The sequence below is a fragment of the Amblyraja radiata genome, chromosome 10 (genome assembly GCF_010909765.2).
Source record: "Amblyraja radiata isolate CabotCenter1 chromosome 10, sAmbRad1.1.pri, whole genome shotgun sequence".
Lineage (NCBI taxonomy): Eukaryota > Metazoa > Chordata > Chondrichthyes > Rajiformes > Rajidae > Amblyraja > Amblyraja radiata.
Window position 1 is genome coordinate 26,089,935 of NC_045965.1, and position 20,976 is coordinate 26,110,910.

Below are 20,976 nucleotides of genomic sequence, written 5' to 3' on the forward strand. Positions count from 1 at the left end.
AAGCCCAAGCTGAAGGTGCGGGGTGAGCACAGTGCGGGGTGAACACAGTGCACAGTGGGCACAGTGCGAGCTGTGTCTGCTGCAACCACCCTCCCCCCTCCCCACACCACCCTTCCCCCTCCTCCCCCCCACCCCCTCTTCCTCACCCCCATTTCAGTGTTTGGAGACTCACTGCGATGGATGTTTATGTAAATTGTGTTAATTGTGTGTCTTGGTTTTTTTAATGTTATAACTGCAGGAACAAAATTTCGTACGAACCATGTCTGTTTGTATGACAATAAGTGGTATTCGATTCTAGCTGATGCTTTGAAGGCTTGACGTTGTGGAATTGACCAGTGTTGTTTTTGCTCAGGTGAACGTCGACATGATACAGGACCAACAGATGGGGTCCTCAAAAGGACGAATGCTGCGGCGCACAGTCAGTGTCCCGTCCGAGGGACAATTCCCAGATTATCAGCAGGACGGGAACGCTAAACTGGGTGAGTTCAACTTAACAGCAGCACCAGGTTATATTGATTCGCTGAGTCCCACTGGTGTTCACATTCTTATTGTCATATTGTCTTTAATGTTGGCGCTCTCTCGTGGACAAAAACAAGAAATGTGGAGTCATTTGCAATGGGGAACTGTCTTTCCATTGCTTCAGCTAATGCTGCCATCTCCTGGCGGCTCTGAATACTACTTTCCCAAGTTCAATACAGTTTTGGTCAATAGATTTATTCTACTTCATTGCTCCCTGATGCTATTGTGTCTTGCTTGGTCAAAAAAAAAAGAGAAGTCCTCTACATTTTAGTCTAGCTGCACTGTCATGTAACTTTTTTCATTTGTGCATTATAGAAAGCTACTTGTGGCAGGTAAGATTTTTTCCAGTGAGCAGCCTGTCGGCAGAGTCACTTTTCTGCACTCTTTAAAGATTTTCTTTTTGGGAAATATGACCTTTTTGGGAAATTTGGCATTGGGAACACAAAATGAATTGGTTGGAATGAGCCTTCTTTGATAGAAACACAAACCCATTTAAAGAAGTAAAATCTTGTCTATTTTTTGACATGCATTATATCTGATTACGTGAAATGTCAAAGCAGAATGGGAATTTTTAACTGAGATTAGGAAAGCCTGGGGACAAAATTAAAACAAAGATGTCCTTTATTATGGGAAATTTCAGTGAATTTGAGAATTAGCCTACTCTTCGGGCTGTGTCAGTGCTATTCTTAATGTTATTGAGCTTGTTTGAGAAAGATTCGATTTGCTGTTTTGACTCCGATTCCCTTTCCCAGGAAGGAAATAACTGCATTATTTTTATATGCCATCATTCCAGCAGCTTGAAGTGTCTAGCGTATTGTAATCATATATAGTTGAAACCATTTACAGATCAGGTTTGTGTCATTGTAGAAAGCCACCCCGAGACTTAAGTTTAATTGCTTCTGCATTGTTAAGAAATGTTATCTGTTTTCCCATGTATAGCCCACAGACAAATTAATATGTATAAGAAGGAACTGCAGATGCTGGTTTCAACCAAAGATAGACACAAAAAGCTGGGGTAACTCAGCAGGACAGGCAGCATCTCTGGAGAGAAGGAATGGATGACGTTTCTGGTCGAGACCTTCCTTCAGACTGGTTAGGGATTAGGGAAACGAGAGATATGGTGATGTGGAGAGATAAAAAACAATGAATTAAAGATATGCAAAAAATAATAATAATAATAATAATATATTTTATTGTCATTGCACATAGGTGCAACGAGATTTGGTATGCAGCTTCCATCCGATGTCATAACTTAAACAACTAATAAAATTTAAATACCAGAGAAACATGATTTATAAAAAAGAACAGTAAAACAGTCTAAAGTGCAAATAGGTCTGTGCCGGGTTGATGTGAGACGTGACCATCGGAGGGAGACAGTTCATGGGGGTGGGGGCACTCAGCAGGGCCGGTTCAGAGCAGCTATAGCTCTGGGGATGAAGCTGTTCCTGAGTCTGGAGGTGCGGGTGTAGAAGGCCTTGTAACGTCTGCCGGAAGGTAGGAGTTCGAACAGACTATAATGATGATAAAGGAAACAGACCATTGTTAGCTGTTTGTAGGGTGAAAATGAGATGCTTGTGTGACTTGGGTGGGGGAGGGCTAGAGAGAGAGAGAGAGAGGAGGGAATGCCGGAGCTACCTGGTGAGAGAAATCTATATTCATACCACTGGGCTGCCCAAGCGAAATATGAGATGCAGTTCCTCCAATTTGCATTTAGCCTCACTCTGACAATGGAGGAGACCTTGGACCGAAACGTCTGTGGAGGAATGGGAAGGAGAATTAAAGTGTCCAGCAGCCGGAAGATCAGGTATCTGACGAAGGGTCTCGACCCGAAACGTCATCCATCCCTCTCTCTAGAGGTGAATTAATATGGGTTATTTCTCGGTTGGAATCATTCCTGGTAGAACCTGAAACTTTTTTTGTCACCTTTACATAGGAAAAGAAAAGTGGATCCTAACACCAATTCTTGCATCATGCCACTGACAGTTTCTCAGTCCAAAAATAACCAATTTATTCCTACTCTGTATTTTTCTTTTGTTAGCTAATCCACAGTGTACACTTACATTATCTTACATATGTTTAGTGTATCGGAGTTTCTAAATCCCCTCATCCAAATCATTGCTATGGATTGGCAGGGGCCCAGCACAAAGTCCCACTGATGCAGCCAAAATTGGTCCTGGGGCCCCTGCCAATCTATATCAATGGTACACAAAATTGCTGGAGGAACTCAGCAGGTGCAGCAGCATCTATGGAGCGAAGGAAATGGGCGACGTTTCGGGCCGAAACCCTTCTTCTGAAGAAGGGTTTCGGCCCGAAACGTCGCCTATTTCCTTCGCTCCATAGATGCTGCTGCACCCGCTGAGTTCCTCCAGCAATTTTGTGTACCTTCGATATTCCAGCATCTGCAGTTCCCTTTTGAACAATCTATATCAATGATTTGGACAAGAGAATTAAATGTAACATATCCTAGTTTGCTGATGATATAGAACAGTGTAATCTGTGAGAAGAATTGTGGGAGAGTTATTCACATATTAAATAAACGGGTAAGGATAAGGCAGATGAAACACATTTAGGAAAACTTCCACAGTCATAAGAAAAAGAAAAATTGAGTTTTCCAAATACACCGTAATTATCATTTTTTTCACTATCTGTTATGCAGGTACAACATCACTAAAATCCACTGACCTGTCAAATGTGATGTCCCTTTCATTGCCTCTGCTCAATCCTCTTGTTATTTGCCACCTTCCAATTAAACATTCTACCCTCTGTGGACTTTTGGACAATGACAATCAGGGCATCCACTATCTCTACAGCCATCTCTTTGAAAACATTTGAACATTTCGAACATTTAGTGACTTTCAGTCTCATTAATCTGCAATACTAGTTTTTCACATGTTAAGATTCTAAGTGTATTGTTGCCATGTTTGACTTTGATTCCTAGCTACAGGGGAAAGCCTATGGTGGGTGGATGCAAAGTTTGCAAAGGTATAATGGATTGGTTTAAGCAAGTCAAAAAGAGTTGACATAAAGTGTAATCTGGGTATCTATGAGGTTTTCAACTGTGGTCAGGAGAATGGAAAAGCAAACGGTTGGTAAAATGGATAGAGAGATTGTAGCAGGCTGTTTTAAAGAGGGATCTGGGAGCCCTTATATATGAAACACTCAAAGTAAACATGTTATTAAACCATTTACGTAGGAAAGCAAATGGGGTATTGGCCTTTATTGTGGAAAGTAGGGAAGTCTTGAAATCCCATTTGGAGTGCTATGTACAGTTCTGATCATGTTTAAGGGTATATATTACATTGAAGTCAGTTAAACTATTGAGCATGTTGGGTCGATAACTAGAATTTGGATGAATGAAAGTTGAAACCAGGAAGATTATGAGGAGGCTTGACAAGGCAGATATTGAGAGGAGTTTATTTTTGTGCGGAAATCCAAAACCAGGGAGTAGAGTTTGAGATAAGATTATTCTGGGGCAAACTTTCTCACGAAGGTGAGAAATTGAGTACCCCACAGATCAGTGCAGTCTGAATCATTGTATGTATTTATGGCTGATCTGGGCAGGTTTTGGACTTTAAAGGAATTAAGGGTTTTCATGAACTGGCAGATAAGTTGGGGTGAAACCAAGATTGGATCAGTCGTGGCTTTATTGACGGGTGAAGAATGGTCATGGTGATGATTTATTTTGTTTAAAAGTGACCAAGTTACTTGTTGCACAGTGCCCTCCATAATGTTTGGGACAAAGACCCATCATTTATTTATTTGCCTCTGTACTCCACAATTTGAGTTTTGTAATAGAAAAAAATCACAGGTGGTTAAAGTGCACATTGTCATATTTTATTAAAGGGTATTTTTAAGGGCCTGTCCCACTTACGTGACTTTTCAGCGTACGGTACAGTGTACGGTAAGTCCTTTAAAAGAGCAGGGACGGGGGTGGGGGGGGGGGGGGGGGGGGGGGGGGAGAAGGGGAGAGTAGGAGTGGAAACACTTTTAAGAAGCCAGACAACTTTTAATAAGCCAGAGATACACAGCTGTGAAGTTTAGCGGGCATTTAACATTACCAGTCAGTTTTCCTTGGTTCTGAAAACTCATGCTTACGTTTTTTTCCTCCAATGAGCCAATTAAAATGCCCGGTCAGCAGAGGAGATTACCTACGGCTACCTCGACTACCTACAACGACATGGCGACCCCACTACCACTGCACCACGAGTTCAAAAGTATCGATTTTCTCCATGCCGACCAATTTTTGGTCGCAGAAAAATTTTCAACATGTTGAAAATTTTTCCGCAACCATAGTGAGGCCGCGAGTAGTAACCACTATGCAGGAACTCCTCTCAACCATGAAGGAGACTTACCAGAGACCACCTACGACCATGCTGCGAGCTTGTGGCGAGCGCAGTCTCCTAAACTCGCCACGAGGGTCACCTTAGTGGGACAGGCCCTTTATACATTTTAGTTTCACCATGTGGAAATTACAGCTGTGTTTATACATAGTCCCCCCACTTCAGGGCACCATATTGGGACACATGGCTTCACAGGTGATTGTAATTGCTCAGGTGTATTTAAATGACTCCTTAATTAAGGTATAAGAGAGCTCTCAGCACCTAGTCTTTCCATCACCTTTTGAAACTTTTCTTGCTGTTTATTAACATAAGGACCAAAGTTGTGCCAATGAAAGTCAAAGTAGCCATTATGAGACTGAGAAACAAGAATAAAACTGTTAGAGACATCAGCCAAAATCAACTGTTTGGAACATAATTAAGAAGAAAGAGAGCACTGGTGAGCTTACTAATCGCAAATAGACTGGCAGGCCAAGGAAGACCTCCACAGCTGATGACAGAAGAATTCTCTCCATAATAAAGAAAAATCCCCAAACACCTGTCCGACAGATCAGAAACACTCTTCAGGAGCCAGGTGTGGATTTGTCAATGACCACTGTCCGCAGAAGACTTCATGAACAGAAATAGAGAGGCTCCACTGCAAGATGCAAACCACTGGCTAGCTGCAAAAATAGGATGGCTGGGTTACAGATTGCCAAGAAGTATTTAAAAGAGCAACCACAGTTCTGGAAAAAGGTCTTGTGGACAGATGAGACGAAGATTAATTTGTATCAGAGTGATGGCAAGAGCAAAGTGTGGAGGAGAGAAGGAACTGCCCCAGATCCAAAGCATACTACCTCATCTGTGAAACACGGTGGTGGGGGTGTTATGGCCTGGGCATGTACGGCTGCTGAAGGTACTGGCTCACTTATATTCATTGATGATACAACTGCTGATGGTAGTAGCATAATGAAAATGGCCTTTATTAAAACCTGACAATGTGCACTTTAACCACATGTGATTTTTTTCTATTACAAATCTCAAATTGTGGAGTACAGAGACAAATAAATAAATGATGGGTCTTTGGCCCAAACATTATGGAGGGCACTGTATGATAACAACAATCTGCTGGAAGAACTTGGTAGGTCAAGCGCCATCTGTGTGTGGTGAGGAATGGTTGACTAATGCAAGGTTTTGACCTGAAATGTTAGCCATTCCTTTCCACCCACAGATGCTGCTCAAGCAGATTGTTTGTTGCTCCACATTCCAGCATCTGCAGCCACTTGTGTCTCTGCTTGTTGATTGAACTACATAATGCAAGCATTACATTTTAGCTCTTTGTGAAAGTTATAAATATATCACTTTTAATTTGATCAGTTAGGAAATAAATAAGTTTATGTGAAGTGGGACAGAAACCGAAATGCTGGAAGAGCTCAGCCAGGCAAGCAGTATCTGTGGAAAATGGGAACCTTTCCACAGATGCTGTGTGATTAACTGGGTTCTTTCAGCATTCCTCTTCTTGTCTGAGATTCCAACATCTGCAATTTTATTTGTTTCCTATATATGATATGGATCTGACAATCAGACATGTAGAGTCATTATCATAGCCCCTTCAATCCAACCCATCCATGCTGACTATGATGCCCGAGCTAAGCTCATCCTATTTGCCTGTGTTTGGCCCATATTCTCAAACATTTTACTATCCATGTACTTATCCAAATGTCTTTTAAATGTTGTTATTGTATTGGCCTCAACTACTTTGGGCAGCTTGTTCCATATACCCACCAGCCTCTGTGTGAAAATGTTGCCCCTCAGGTTTCTATTAAATCTTTCCCCTCTCACCTTAAACCTATGCCCTTTAGTTCATGGTTCCCTATCCTTTAAAGAAGACTGTGCATTCACCCTATCAATTACTCTTGTGAGTACACCTCTATAATATTACCCCTTGGCCTGCTGTGCTCCAAGAAATAGAGTTTGAGCCCGTTCAACCTCTCCTTATGGCTCATGCTCTTGGAGTCCTGGCAACATTCTCGTAAATCTCTGCACTTTTTCCAGATTAATAACATCTTTCCTAAAGCAGGATGACCATAACTGAATGCCATACTTCCAAATCTGAACACAATACTCCCAATACATTGAAGAACTTTTAAAAGATTAAGAAATCCCTACCAGGTAAAATAAATGTGGATACAAGGAACTGCAGATGCTGGTTTACAAAGAAAGACACAAAGTGCTGCAATAACTCAGCAGGTCAAGCAGCATCTCTGGAGAACATGGATAGGTGTTGTTTTGGGTGGGTGCCCTTATCTTATTAATAGCCAGTATTGCTTCATTGCTCATCTGGAATTAATCCATCAACCAATATATTTGTATTTGTAGACAAAGTTTGCCATGTGTCTTCTCAAGAGAATAGAGCTGAGACATAAAGGTGCCGTATTGTAATATTTGTTTGTGGGATTTAAGTAAATACCACAAGCAAAAGTTGGCTAGACTCATTGCTTATGCCTCAAACATCCTTTGCAGTTGCCTTGCGTTACAATATTTTTACCAATGAAATGAACTGATAGAAAAGATTGTAAAACAAAAATAAACTAAATGGAGCATGCATTTTTTTCAAAAGCATATATTGAGATATTTTGGAGTTTGGAACTGTAGGTGTGCTTGGCATTTGTACAGAAAATAGATAAATAATGTTTACAACTGAAGAAGCTAAAATGCCTCTGCACAAATCTGGGACATAAAGGGTGACATGCAGCTGAAAATAGGCTTGTCAATGTTGTAGTTAGTTAGTAATCAGGCAACGTTGTAGTTAGTAATCAGGCAACATTGTTTATTATTTTCTCCAAAGTGGCGACTGATATTAACAACACTTGCTTCTATTACAGCGAAGGAAATAGGTAACGTTTCGGGCCGAAACCCTTCTTCAGTCTGAAGAAGGGTTTCGGCCCGAAACGTTGCCTATTTCCTTCGCTCCATAGATGCTGCTGCACCCGCTGAGTTTCTCCAGCTTTTTTGTGTACCTTCGATTTTTCCAGCATCTGCAGTTCCTTCTTATATGCTTCTATTACAATTGTGCTATGATACTCTATTAAACAATGTAACATAGTATTTTTACAATACAGTAACAAAACAATCAAGGCCATTAAAAAGTCCTTTCTTTTTGAAATTCCTGCAGAGAACAAAACGTTGTTATTGTCAGTCCCTTATTATCACAATTATCACCTCATAGTCGACCTACCTGTACCTATTTAAAGGCCTCTGCTGCAGGTTGATACTCCTGAAAATTAATATTCCTTATTAATATTTCTTAACAGCTGAGCGAATAACCAGCTTTAACTAATGTTATTTTTTTGTGAAGCCATTGTGTTTGGTTGGGAAAAACTCATACTCCATTCTCTGCCCCCACTGAGTCTAGTAGCTCCATGAGAGGTCAAATACAGGTTCACCAAAATGGGCTGCTGAACACATGGAATGTTCTAGGCTCAGGATTATTCTGGGATGCTATTGGGATTTTTGCTATAGTTTGACATTTATTACTCCTCAGGAAGGGAGTGGAGGGGGAGGGAAATCACCCAAGTGCACATGCACATGCACACACACACACATGCTGACGTACATGCACAGATATCGACACAAGCATACAGTGGTAGCAGGAAGATGAGAGTATAGCCAGTTTGATGATGCTAGCTGCTGCCTTGGGGCAGTATTTCCTGTAGATTCCTTTTTATGGGGAGAGGTCAATACCTGTGATGGACTGGGCAATGTCCACCACTTTCTGGAGTTTTCTTTGTTCTTGGGAGTATAAGTTCCATAACCAGGCCATTATGCAACTAGCCAGTCTGCTTTGTTAGCCACTTCCTGTCCCTTACGTGGAAGAGTGCAGTACCCATGTTGGTTTGATTATTATTTCAGAACCGAGAGTGGAAGCAAGGCATCCTCATCCCATTGCTTAATACCAACCACTTTCTTAATCTATCAATAGGTCATAAGAATGACTCACACTGAACTTAACGCAAGGAAAATCCATTAGCATTCTTCCGGCAATCTCATGATTGAAAATCCAGATGTATATGGAACATTTAAAAACCTGGGAACACAAACACACCAATGTTTAAGACCATTTAATTAAATTTATTGGGGTAATTTCTTGGCTTCCGCACATCAATGTCTTTGTTTTTTTGTGATAATTGAACCCCATTACTTACTAACCTTAATACCTTACTTTTACATGAAAAAGTTCCTCTACTTTGCTCAGGGTATAAAAAATAATTGCAAAGAATTTATCTTTTTCTTTTGGTATCCAGATTCAAATGGCAGAGGTAAAAGAAGCAAGGAAACAGTCAGCATCTGAAATTGAATGAGGATAGTCTAAATATAATAAACTATCTTCAAAGTCCAGGATAGCTAAAAGCCAATAATAGCCAAGGGAAATGCTCATTTACTAGTTAAGTTGGTTGTGTTTTCTCTCTGGTTGGTTGAATTTTTTTTGATCATGGAAAATGAGTTAATTTTGACTGGATGCTGATGAGATAATACCAGTGGGTGTGCAGTATTATAGATGGGGGGGGAAGGGGTAGGTTATCTTTTCAAGCCAATCAGTTATTCTGCTACTAAAATACCCTCACGAACTGCATAGTTTGAATCTGAACCGGCCAGACAAGAAAGTCCAAATTTCCAGCTCTCAGATATATTTTAATTGATGTAAAAATTTTATAGTTAGCAAAAAGACAAATTATCTCGGATGAGCAATTCTGGAACTGAACATTCTGATGATTGCTCTTTCTCAGCAAACGTGTTCAGCTTATCTTGTACTGCTTGTGAACATTCACAGTTTTGGCTCTTCAGCTAAAACTGAAAATTGTTGGGGTATAATGTGTACATGAGATTGATACCATTACAGTTATGTCAGAACCTTGAGTATTTAGCAATAACACTGTTGCAGGCTATTTTGTGCTCTTTTCCCACAGCAAAAATAAGGCATTGGGCCATTGTAAGTTAGAACAGACTTCAGTTTAAAAGCAAAAGTTTGGGATCAGATTGCTACCGAACAGATGGATGCATTGCATGTGATCAGCGTTCCATCGTACATTGAAACTTTGGGATAATAAGCTCTTTGCATGCGTGTCCCACAGTAGTGAAATAACTGAACAAGTGGGTGACTTGAATTATTCTAGACTGGGCACTGTTAGTTATGAAATGACCGGAAAAGAATGGAGTGGGTTTTAATTGCATTCAACCAATTGTGTGTATTCAGCATAGCCTAGAGCATAGAGCCCAATAAAATTTCCTTGAAAAATTCTGGAATTTATTCTTGGCAACCTGACTGGCCGCAGAAGGGTCATGGCTCCTGCTGGTGTCAGGAAAGCTGCACTGTCCTTCAGTCCTTGATTTATTTGACTGTGCAGCTTCTGAAGTCGTCTTTAGTCAGCTGTCGTCGAATACAGTGTTTTTTATGCACTAACTGGACATTAACAGAGTGTAATGTGCCAAGAAGATCCAAGGAAGATATGATTTACTTACCACGGTATTCGTATGATTGGGAAAGCATGGAACAGATAATCAGGATCATCAATTCTGGTGAGATGTTTCTGTAAACAGTTGTTATGTAATGGCTTTAATTAATGACATTTATTCATTTCAATCTCATGCATTTTGAAATTAACACAATCCATTCCTTCCATGGTGTAGAAAAAGTCTAGAAAAAGTCGCAATAGTCTGAAAACTGAGCATCTTTTCATGGGATGTATTGTTATCCTTTCCAACACAATTAAATCTTTGTAATTTTACTGTTGATTAGGAAAGAAGGAACATTCAATAAAGTTGTTTTGTAACTTTTGTTGAGCAAGAATTGTCAGCTTGTGCCATGTTTTTCCTTCTAGGGTAAATATTCAATTAACATTTCCAAATAGTATTACAACATTTTTCTTCGCCTTTTCAGGATATGCACTCTAGTTCATAACACCTGCTTAAAAAAAGATCCTCAACTCTACCCACCACCCTTTTCACTTTTCTTTTGTCAAGTTTTCCCAAGTGCACAAAGGCCTGAAGTTAACAGGTTTATACTGGAACATCTTTTGACTAAACTTGTTGCTACTCCTACATTCAAGGTGAATTTTAAAAAGTGTAGTCATTAATACCCTTTTTTCCCTTAGTGAACATGGTACATTTGAATTGGCCCATGACAATTCATCGGTACACAAAAATGCTGGAGAAACTCAACGGGTGCAGCAGCATCTATGACAATTCATCGTTGAGTGGTGCTAATCTTTAAGTATCTCATCTGTCTCTCTGGCTAATTTCTCTGCAACTTTCTCTATGGTGACATTGCCAGCATTCTCTGTTGTGAAGGCCAATGCAAAATATTTAATTTATGCTTTAATAATGCCCTTGGCCTCCAAAACGATTTTTTGTTCCCACTCTTCCTCTTTATATATGTTTAGTATTAAATCTTTTCTCATACATTCTTGTTGCCCCTTTATTCCTTTGCCAAGTCTGCTCTGCACATTTTATATTATGCTTGATTTGCTCTAACACACATGACAAAGCCATAAATTTCCACTTTCCATTGTAATCAAGCATCAATTACATTCATCATCCTAGAAACAAGGAACTGCAGATGCTTGTTTGGGAAAAAGGACACAAAGTGCTAGAGTAAATCAGCGGGCCAAGCAGCATCTCCGGAGAACATGGATGGGTCTTATTTTGGTTCGGGACCCAAGTCTGAAGAAGGTTCCCGACCTGAAACATCACCTATTCATGTTCTCCAAAGATGCTGCCTGACTCGCTGAGTTACTCCAGCACTTGTGACTTTCATCATCCTGTTGATTCAGTTCTCTTTCTTAGCGTGTGCCAGACCTTATTGCAGCCTTGCAAATCTGGACAAAATAAGCTGAAATTGCTGAAATAAAAGTGGTTGCCTTAGTTAGCAAGGCGCCATTTGACCAAAAAATAACATTGAGAAGCAATAGAAAAACTGAAGTTGGTAATCAGCTGTAATTACCAATGTGTATGTATTCAAAAGCATTAATGTGGAAATGATTACAATCCTCTTTATATTACTGCCTTTTACACCATTGCATATGTTCACCATTTTAGGATAGGATAGGTTTAGAGGGATATGAGCCAAACGCAGGCAGGTGGGAATAGTGTACATGGGGCATCTTGGTCAGCATGGACAAGTTAGGCCAAAAGGCCTGTTTGACTCTATGACTCTATACAAATAAATCCCTATTGCACTATCATGGATTTACACCTGTTGTGTTGTGAAGTGCAAAGCAACTGAAAATGGCCAACAAAAAACTCAAATTTATCTTTTGACTGTCAGAAATTGACCAGAATGTTTTACCTAATAAACTACACAAAAGAATTAAGATCCCTGCAGAAGCAATAATCAACAGTTTGTGGTTTTGTTTGAGGGACGGATGTTGACTAGGACATATGTAGGGCTGCTATGGAAATTTGTCTTCTCTGAAAGTGATTCAGGGCTGAAAGCGTTACTGACACAAGTGGACAGTGCCAACTTTTTAAGCTTTAATTAGATTGTCATTGTATAATTTTGAACAGAAATCATTCTTTAAACTTTTGTTTGATGAAGACTTTTTGTTACACAATGAATTAACCTTTGTTGATTTCCATCACAAAGTATCAGTGAGAAAAGTATCAAGCTGTTGGCCAGGATTGAAAATGCTGATTTTGGTATTTAGGGACAAGGTCACTTCTGTTGGTGCAAATAAACCACATTGCTTGATTATTGCAATATGATATCAAGCATCTCTGATCATTTGTTCAGGATTAAACGTTTTAAATCGGGAAACTTTTATCGCTTTCCCCAGATCAGATATTTTGATGAAGATTTTGGCACCAATTGATGTAATGCATTTTGTAGATTGCATAAATGCTGCAGACACAGTGTGCCGCAGCAAAGGTGAACATTTAGATTGGTTATATAGTAATTACAAATAAATTGGTTATATAGTAATCACAAAGAAGAGCAGAAAAAACTCAGCGGGTCAGGCAGCATCTGTGAGAAGCAGAGTCAACATCAGTTTCATTGGAAGTAGATATTTGCTTTGAAATGTTAACTCTGTTTCTCGCTCCCTCAATGTTGCCTGATCTGAGTAGTATCAGCATTTTATCATTTCAGATTTCTGGTATTTATATTTATTTATGTTTTTTATGTTATTTAAGTTCATAGCTCTCTGAAAGTGGCAACATGAGTAGATACAGTGGTAACGAAGACGTATTGTATACTTACCTTCATTGATTGGGGCGTTTAGTATACGAAACAGGAAGTCATAATGCAGCTTTACAGAAGTGCAGATGCTGGTTTAAGCTAAAGGTAGACACAAAGTGCTGGAGTAATTCAGTAGGTCAGGTGACATCTCTGGAGAGATCGGGCGGGGAGGGGAGGGGGGAAGACTGGACCGGCTCTCATCTGCAGCCAGGACCGTCCCCGGTTCCCCCGCCCCCCACTCGAGTGCCCCATCCCTGCCTGGGGGGGCCGGAGACGTCCGGACCGACAGGACACCGGCCCCCCGTTCCACCACCAGCACGGAGTACCCACAGCCAGCGCCAACTCCAGCCCAAGCCCGCTCCAACTGCAGAGGAACCCACTCCCCGATGGGCCGCTACAAGTGCCAGTTCGCCCTTGCGCTCCTTCAGCTGCTACCCCACGTACAAGATGTATCTTGCACACCACTGGCTTCTGCCCCTATGGTACCTGCTGCCACTTCATCCACAACCCCGAGTAGGAGCAAGGGCCCCGGCCTCGCCTGCGCCAGAGAGCCAACCTGGGCACGGCCTCCTCCAGCCCAGCACTAGACTGTGCCGTGCTGCTGGCGGCCTTCAGCCCCGACCTGGAGTTGGAGCCGGCCCGGGCTTGGGGCTGGGCAAGGGAGGGGGAGGAGGTTGTTGCTGCGCCAGCACCACCAACAGCAGCTCCAGTGGGCGCCCGGCCTGCCCATGGCTGGCAGGAGCCCGTCCGCAGACTCTCTCTCCGACCAGGACGACTCCAGCAGCAGCAGCTCCGAGTCACCCGGTTTCGAGCAGGGCCGGCGGCTGCCCATCTTCAGCAGGATCTCAGTATCGGACTGAGGGAAGGGGGGTGGAGGTGGAGGGCTGCCGGCCAACCGGGCAGGACAGGCAGAGCCGAGCTGGAGCCAGCGGCTGCAGCGTCGGCTGCAAGTGCAGGGCCGCCCGCCAGCCCAGGGCCGCCCTGGACACCTCCGGACATGGACAGGACACCGGGGAGGGGACGGGATGGCTCAGCAGCAACTCAAGAGCACCCGACAGAGAGCCGCCCCCGACCATGGACGAAACGCAAGCCTGCACAAAATGCAGCACCACCGTTGCCAAGACTTTATTGTTAGTGACCTATGACCTGGGCATGCGCGGTCGGAATACTTAACTTGCTTATTGCTTTACATGCCAAGTCTGTAGCGCCGTGTATTGCTTTACGCATCAGTCTGCGGCTGATAGCGCTTTGTTCCCAAATGGGGGTCGGGGGGCCTCGCTCGGATGCAGTCCCCTGCCCTTGGTTATAGTTTGAATTTGGGAGCAGCGCTATTGGCTAGGACTTACCGGCAGTTATTTCAACAGCTGATTTCTTACCTGTATAAAGGCAGGCGCCAGTAAGCCAGAAGTTAGTTCATGTACATAGAGGGATTTACCAACAGGTTGAGTCACGATCAGCATCACGGAACAGGCAGAGAAAGACGTGTGCTGCTGCCCGCGCATACCAAGACAAGTATTGCTATTGTTCTCTCTCTTGCCAATAAAACTAATTTATAACTAAACAGACGAGTGAGCCTTTTTTTTGTTCTACTAGTCAGATCCTTGAACCTGTTCCTTTGGAACAGACTAAAATCTCCCTTCTACTCACACCTGTTTCTGTCAGGCATACGTTCAGAGAACTGCCTGACAGCTGTGATGCTGTCAAGTGGGCGAATCACATCAAAGAGTTCCAATTCAGAAACCATGGTACAGTTTTTATTAAAGTCACGTTTGAAATGTCTGCCAGACGTCTAAACAAAAGAAGGATTGGAAAACATCACCTATCTCCACCCATTTATATTGATACTAGTCTCAAATTACCTATAACTAGTGTGAATGGGTAATTGATGGTCAGCAAGGACTTGGTGGGCCGAAGGACCTATTTCCATGCTGTATCTCTAAACTAAATTAAACTTGCTAAAGTAAGTTTGAAGTTGCAGTAGATTTCTGCTTAAGTACTCCCGAGCTGTCATCTAGCCCAAGCTGACATCTATCCATACACTAATTTAAATTGAAGTCAAATGGTCTTCAGAGCCACGTGAATGTACGGCACATCAGAGTTCAAATAAAGTTTATAACTGGGAGTGGCCAGGCAAACCTTGGGGCGATCTCAAAGTCAAGTAGAGCTTGTCAATAGACAGATGTTTGGAGCTGAATGGCAATAGCAAAAACCTAAAACATGCTTAAATGGAAGTACATAAAGTATAATAGCCACAAAATCACAGGTCATCTGCCCCTGTGCCTCATTGCTAATTCCAGCATGAGAAATCAACAAATTCTGAAATAAAACAGGACTGCCAACTCAATGCGTGAGAATTACGCATTTGGCCAAATTCTCACCCGCTCACGCTGATCACAAATTTCTCACGCCCTGTCGTGAGAAATTCTGTGATCAACGAAAATTTCAAAACTCGTATCAAGTGCATGGGCCGTGGGTGTTGAAGAGCCGGGGCTGAGGGAGGGATGGAAGCAGAAGCAGCGGCGGCGGCAGATGCAGACCGAGAGCCAGGGCTGGCGAGTGTTTGCCGGGCTGGCGAGTGTTTGCTGGGCTGTCGAGTCACTCGCTGCAGCTCTGGCCATGGAGCAGTCCTCATTGCAAGAGTCCCGGGCCGTCAGAAGCGTTGCGCTGCTGCCGTTAGAGTCTCTGTGCCGAATTCGTCCAGGCTGCGGCTCGGTGCATCCTGGCGGACCAGGCAGTGAATGAGTGTCAACCAGCGCAGCAAGTAAGGCCATGTCCTGCTCCCGGCTGCAGTCAGAATTTAAGGATTTGCGGGAAGCGACTGACATGAGTGAGGCCAGCGAGCGGCAGGAGAGAGATGTTCACATGGGCCGTGGAACCGGGGGAGCTGCAGCCCCCCTACTTTTGTGGCTGTACATGTTCCCATATCTCCGGCTTTGGACGAGGCGCTGCTATGCTCTGAGCAATCTGGTCGTGGCTGTTGGAGAGCCGGGACGAAGAGATGGAAGCAGAGGCAGCCGCGGGGGCATATGCGACGGGGACCTGGGGCTGGCAAGTGTTTGCCGGGCTCGCTGCAGCTCCGGCCATGGAGCAGCCTCAGTGCAAGAGTCCCGGGGCGTCGGAGGCGTCGGAAGCGTCGCGCCGCTGCCGTTAGTGTCTCTGCGCCGAATTCGCTCTGGTGACCGGCATGGACCAGGCTGCGGCTCGGTGCATCCTGGAAGACAACCAGTGGCTGCTGGAAGTAGGTACCACGCACACGGTAGGAGCAGTGGAAGATAGTGGCCTGCAAATGGGGGTGGTTGGAGAAAGCATCCTGCTTGCCTTCTAGATTTTCACTTACTGTAACTGCAGGAAAAATGTTTCCGATGTTAGGGAGTCCAGAACCAGGGGTCACAGTTTAAGAATAAAGGGTAGGCCAGTTAGGACTGAGATGAAGTCAACCTTTCTTCACCCAGAGGGTTGTGAATCTGTGGAATTCTCTGCCACAGAAGGCAGTGGAGGCCAATTCGCTGGATATTTTCAAGAGAGTTACATTTTGGGGCTAGCTAAATCAAGGGATATGGGGAAAAAACAGGAAAGAAGGTACTGATTTTAGATCATATTGAATGGCAGTGCTGGCTCGAAGGGCCGAATGGCCTATTCCTGCACTTATTTTCTATGTTTCTACGCTTGAGTATTTGGCAATAAAACTCGACCACTTGATTTTGAAGCATTCATACATGGTGGAGGTATAATGGAGTGAAACAGTGTGAAAACCGGCCCTTCGGTCCAACTTGCCCACACCTGCCAACATGTCCCAGCTACACTACCTGCTTTTGGTCCATATCCCTCCAAACCTATCCTATCCATGTATCAGTCTAACTGTTTCTTAAATGTTGGGATAGTCTCAACTACCTCCTCTGGCAGCTTGTTTCATACACCCACTACCCTTTGTGTGAAAAAAGTTACCCCTTAAAAAGTGACCTCTTAAAAATACTTTAAACAAAAAACATTGAAATCAGAGTTCTACAATGCGCTAAAACATGATTTTAATACATCAAATTTCAAAAAGCACCCCCCCCCCTCCCACACCCTCCCCTCACTCGATCGCTCCACTGCCTCGCTGGGTACCCCCAAGGCCAGTGATCAGTGATCGATCAGTCTCCCCACTTTCAAAAACTGCAGTTGTATAGGGCTCTAGTGAGACCACATCTGGAGCATTGTGTACAGTTTTGGTCTCCTAATTTGAGGAAGGAGATCCTTGTGATTGAGGCAGTGCTGCGTAGGTTCACCAGATTGATCCCCGGGATGGCTGGACTGTCATATGAGGATAGATTGAAAAGACTAGGCTTGTATTCACTGGAGTTTAGAAGGATGAGGGGTGATCTTATAGAAACATATAAAATTATAAAAGGACTGGACAAGCTAGGTGCAGGGAAAATGTTCCCAATGTTGGGCGAGTCCAGAACCAGGGGCCACAGTCTTAGAATAAGACCACAGATTTGTAATTAGTTGACAAAACCTTAATTTATTAATCCGGAATTTCCAGGGGGGTGGGATAAGTGTAATATTAAAATGACATGCAAGGTGTCTGGCTGTCTGTCACAACATATAGCCCCGATAACCCATTATTTTCTTCAGTTAAATATTGGGAAGGTAGTGGGTGGGAGGCCCCCCCCCTCCCACCGCACACCCCCCCCTTTCATCAACACCTCACTGTCACACAGCACAGAAATAAATCCTCCATCCCCCATCTAATGATGCTGATGTTTATGCATCCCTTCACTCTGTTTACTTGCCCCATCAACATCTCTTCCTCTTCCATTCTCCATTTTATACCTGTTAATGTTCCATTTCATTGCATCTCTGCTTGATGACGTTCCACTTTTTCTTCAGTACTGTATTTAACTGCGCTGTCATTTTTTCACTCTCTTCACTTTCTCACATTTTGGTCATGTTCTTTTTTTCTTTTTCTTTTGTTGCAGTCACGCTGTTCTTGAAGATAAATTGTTTTTCCAAATTCCACCTTATTAACTGAATAAAATATTCATCAGTGAGTGAAACAAATGGCTTGGGCACTGTTAAGTAGAGGCTTGACAGAACCATGTGAGGGAGAAGGAAATAGCACATCAAGATGATTTAGCTGTTTCTTTGCTTTATACCCCACGTACATAATTGTGCATTTAAAGCAGTAGCCTTTAGAAAATATATTGACATAAGCATTGCCATTTTGAGGGAGGCACAAGTGACTGCAGATGCTGGAATCTTGAGCAATAAACAAAGTGTTGGAGAAACTTATTTTAGACATACAGTGTTGAAACAGGACCTTCGGCCCACCGAGTCCATGTTGACCAGCAATCACCCTGTACACTAGCACTCTCCCACACTCGAGATAGTTTACATTTTGCAGAGGCCAATTAACCTACAAACCATTAAACTATTTTAGACTCAAAGTCCGCACCGGCCAGCAATCACCCCGTACACTAGCACTATCCTACACACAAGTAACGATTTACAATGAACAGAATCCAATTACCCTACAAACCTGTACGTCTTTGGCGTGTGGGAGAAAACTGAGCACCCGGAGAAAACCCACACGGTCACGGGGAGAACGTACAAACTCCGCACAGCCAGTATTTGTAGTCAGGATCTAACCCAGGTCTCTGGCGCTCTAAGACAGCAACTCTATCACTGCGCCACTGTGCCACCCCAGATAGATCAGGATGCCTTCTGATCTGCTGAGTTCCTCCAGCAGTTTGTAATTTTGAGGGAACGACGTGTTACTTTCATATCACAATTCTTTAATGTAGTCTGAGAGACTTTTTGATTGTAATTATGAGTTAGTAAGAATTGCTTTGTATGTGAACAAATGAATAATCTGGAATTTGGAAAAAACAACTGGTCTCAGCAATAAATTCCATTAAAAATTTGTGTAGGAAGGAACTGCAGATGCTGGTTTAAACCGAAGATAGACACAAAATGCTGGAGTAACACAGCGGGACAGGCAGCATCTCTGGAGAGAAGGAATGGGTGACGTTTCAGGTCGAGACCCTTCTTCAGCCTGATGAAGGGTCTCAGCCAAAACATCACCCATTCCTTCTCTCCAGAAATGCCACCTGTCCCGCTGAGTTCCTCCATCATTTTGTCTCTATCTTCCATTAATAAATTGCCAGGTTATCATAAAAGATCATTTAGTTCACCAATATCCTACACAGGTGGGAATGTCATAATCTCTTAGGCTGACCTATAAGCAGATATCCTGTTTAGTGATACCCAAACTGTGCGGATTTGAGTGTACAGCCCAATCACAGACCCATCGAAGTAATATGCAGAAGCTTCCCGCAACCACCATTGAGCTTACTTCTGTGGATGTTGTGGCTATGGAGAGAGAGGACGACAGCAGCTTATATTGCATTCCACAGATGGTGATCAGTGATACCAAAGGATTTATTCAGCCTGCCAGCACGTGGAGCAGCGGCTGCCAATCCCCTACATCTATCTACCTTCACGTTCACTGTTGAGCAAGGTGCTGCCCTGAGCCTGCATCTCAGCATTAAACAGCCATACAACTTGCCCCAACCCACCCAACCTCAGCCCTCACAAGTAGCCAATGCAAACTGCCTCCCTCCACACTGAGGTCACATCATCTCTGTCATTGCAGTGGGAGCAGCAAGCTGATCTTTCATTCCAGTTCTTGGCACAGCAATGCCATCAGTAACTCATCCCTCTGTGTATAATATCAGTCACAGTCAAACAGCACGGAAACAGGCCCTTTGGCCCAACTTGTCTATGCCGACCAAGCTGTCCCGTGTACACTTGTTCCACTTATCTGCATTTTGTTCATATCTCTCTGAACCTTTCCTGCCCATGTACCTGTCCAAATGTCTTTCAAAAATTCCTTTTGAGAATTGATTCCATTTGTGTCATCTTGAGCGCTCATCCAATTCGTATAGGAGGGTATGTAATTCCAGAGCCATCCAATGTGGTTGATGATTAAATGTTTTATGATGTGACCTAGCCAGCCATTCATTTGTGCCATTCCCTCCATGTTCAAAGAGAGAAATAATAATCTCGATGGGGCCATCTGCTATTAATCTAGACATCAAATTCATACATGGCACAGCAAAGTCATCCCTTGCATATTGCATTAAGAGGAGTGAAGCAGAAAATGTGAGATTCTTAGCAGGTCAAACAACACCAATTGAGAGAGAAACAATTATTGTTTCTTCATAGGTTCTGCCTTACTGCTGAGTACCTCTACCAATTCCTTTTTGTTTAAGAATTCTACTAACTGCAATTTATGTGTGCATTTCTATTACACGAGGCGTATTCATTTGCCAAATTCGGAGATGCTGTATTCATTTGTCTGAAAAGTGTACACAGTTCACTGTCATTTCTATGCAAATGCTCAGGCTGTGGAGGGGGAGGGTGGTGTCAAACCATTTCCCCCTGTAGTCGCCACTACTGTGCTCAGTCAGAACAAGCTTAATCTTGAGGTGAGTATAGAAACTGACCTTCATTTGAGATTTTGTTGACTTGGTTTGTGAAATCAAGAGGGAGGAAAAAGTTTCTGGAACAGGCTTTCCTGCATGCTTCTGTGCATTCCTTTCAGCTGATTGAAAATGAGTAGTTCTTTCTTATTTTGTTCAGTGCAGAAGAAGCTTGAAAGAGCTCTGACCATGCAGTTCACAGGTGAGTTTCACACTGAATAATTTTTGAGACTTGGGTACGTTAAATAAGTGATATTTTGGGAATTTGTCTGTTACTTTATCCATTTATTCTCTCTTTCCCTTTTGACGTACACCATAAACTGTGTTGCCAGAATTTTTATGTACTACACTTCAGAACCAGTTAGGTGCATTTTCTTTAAAAGCTCATTAGTCATCGTTAAAGCTTTACTGAATTTCCATTCTATGCCAGTCGCCAAACTAA

General features: G+C 42.9%; 1 protein-coding gene across 7 annotated transcripts in view; it reads left to right on the forward strand.

Moving 5' to 3' along the window:
- The window catches only part of rasal2 (RAS protein activator like 2), a 351,759-nt gene that overhangs the window by 147,756 nt on the left and 183,027 nt on the right, over window positions 1-20,976 (forward strand). For 5 of the 7 annotated variants that reach the window (XM_033028400.1, XM_033028395.1, XM_033028394.1 and 2 more), the window contains exon 3: window positions 353-479. In XM_033028400.1, the coding sequence (XP_032884291.1) occupies window positions 353-479 (127 nt within the window). Of the gene's footprint in view, window positions 1-352; window positions 480-10,162; window positions 10,413-20,543; window positions 20,737-20,976 lie in introns of those variants that run through there. The other 2 variants (XM_033028402.1, XM_033028404.1) reach the window with 2 other exon arrangements.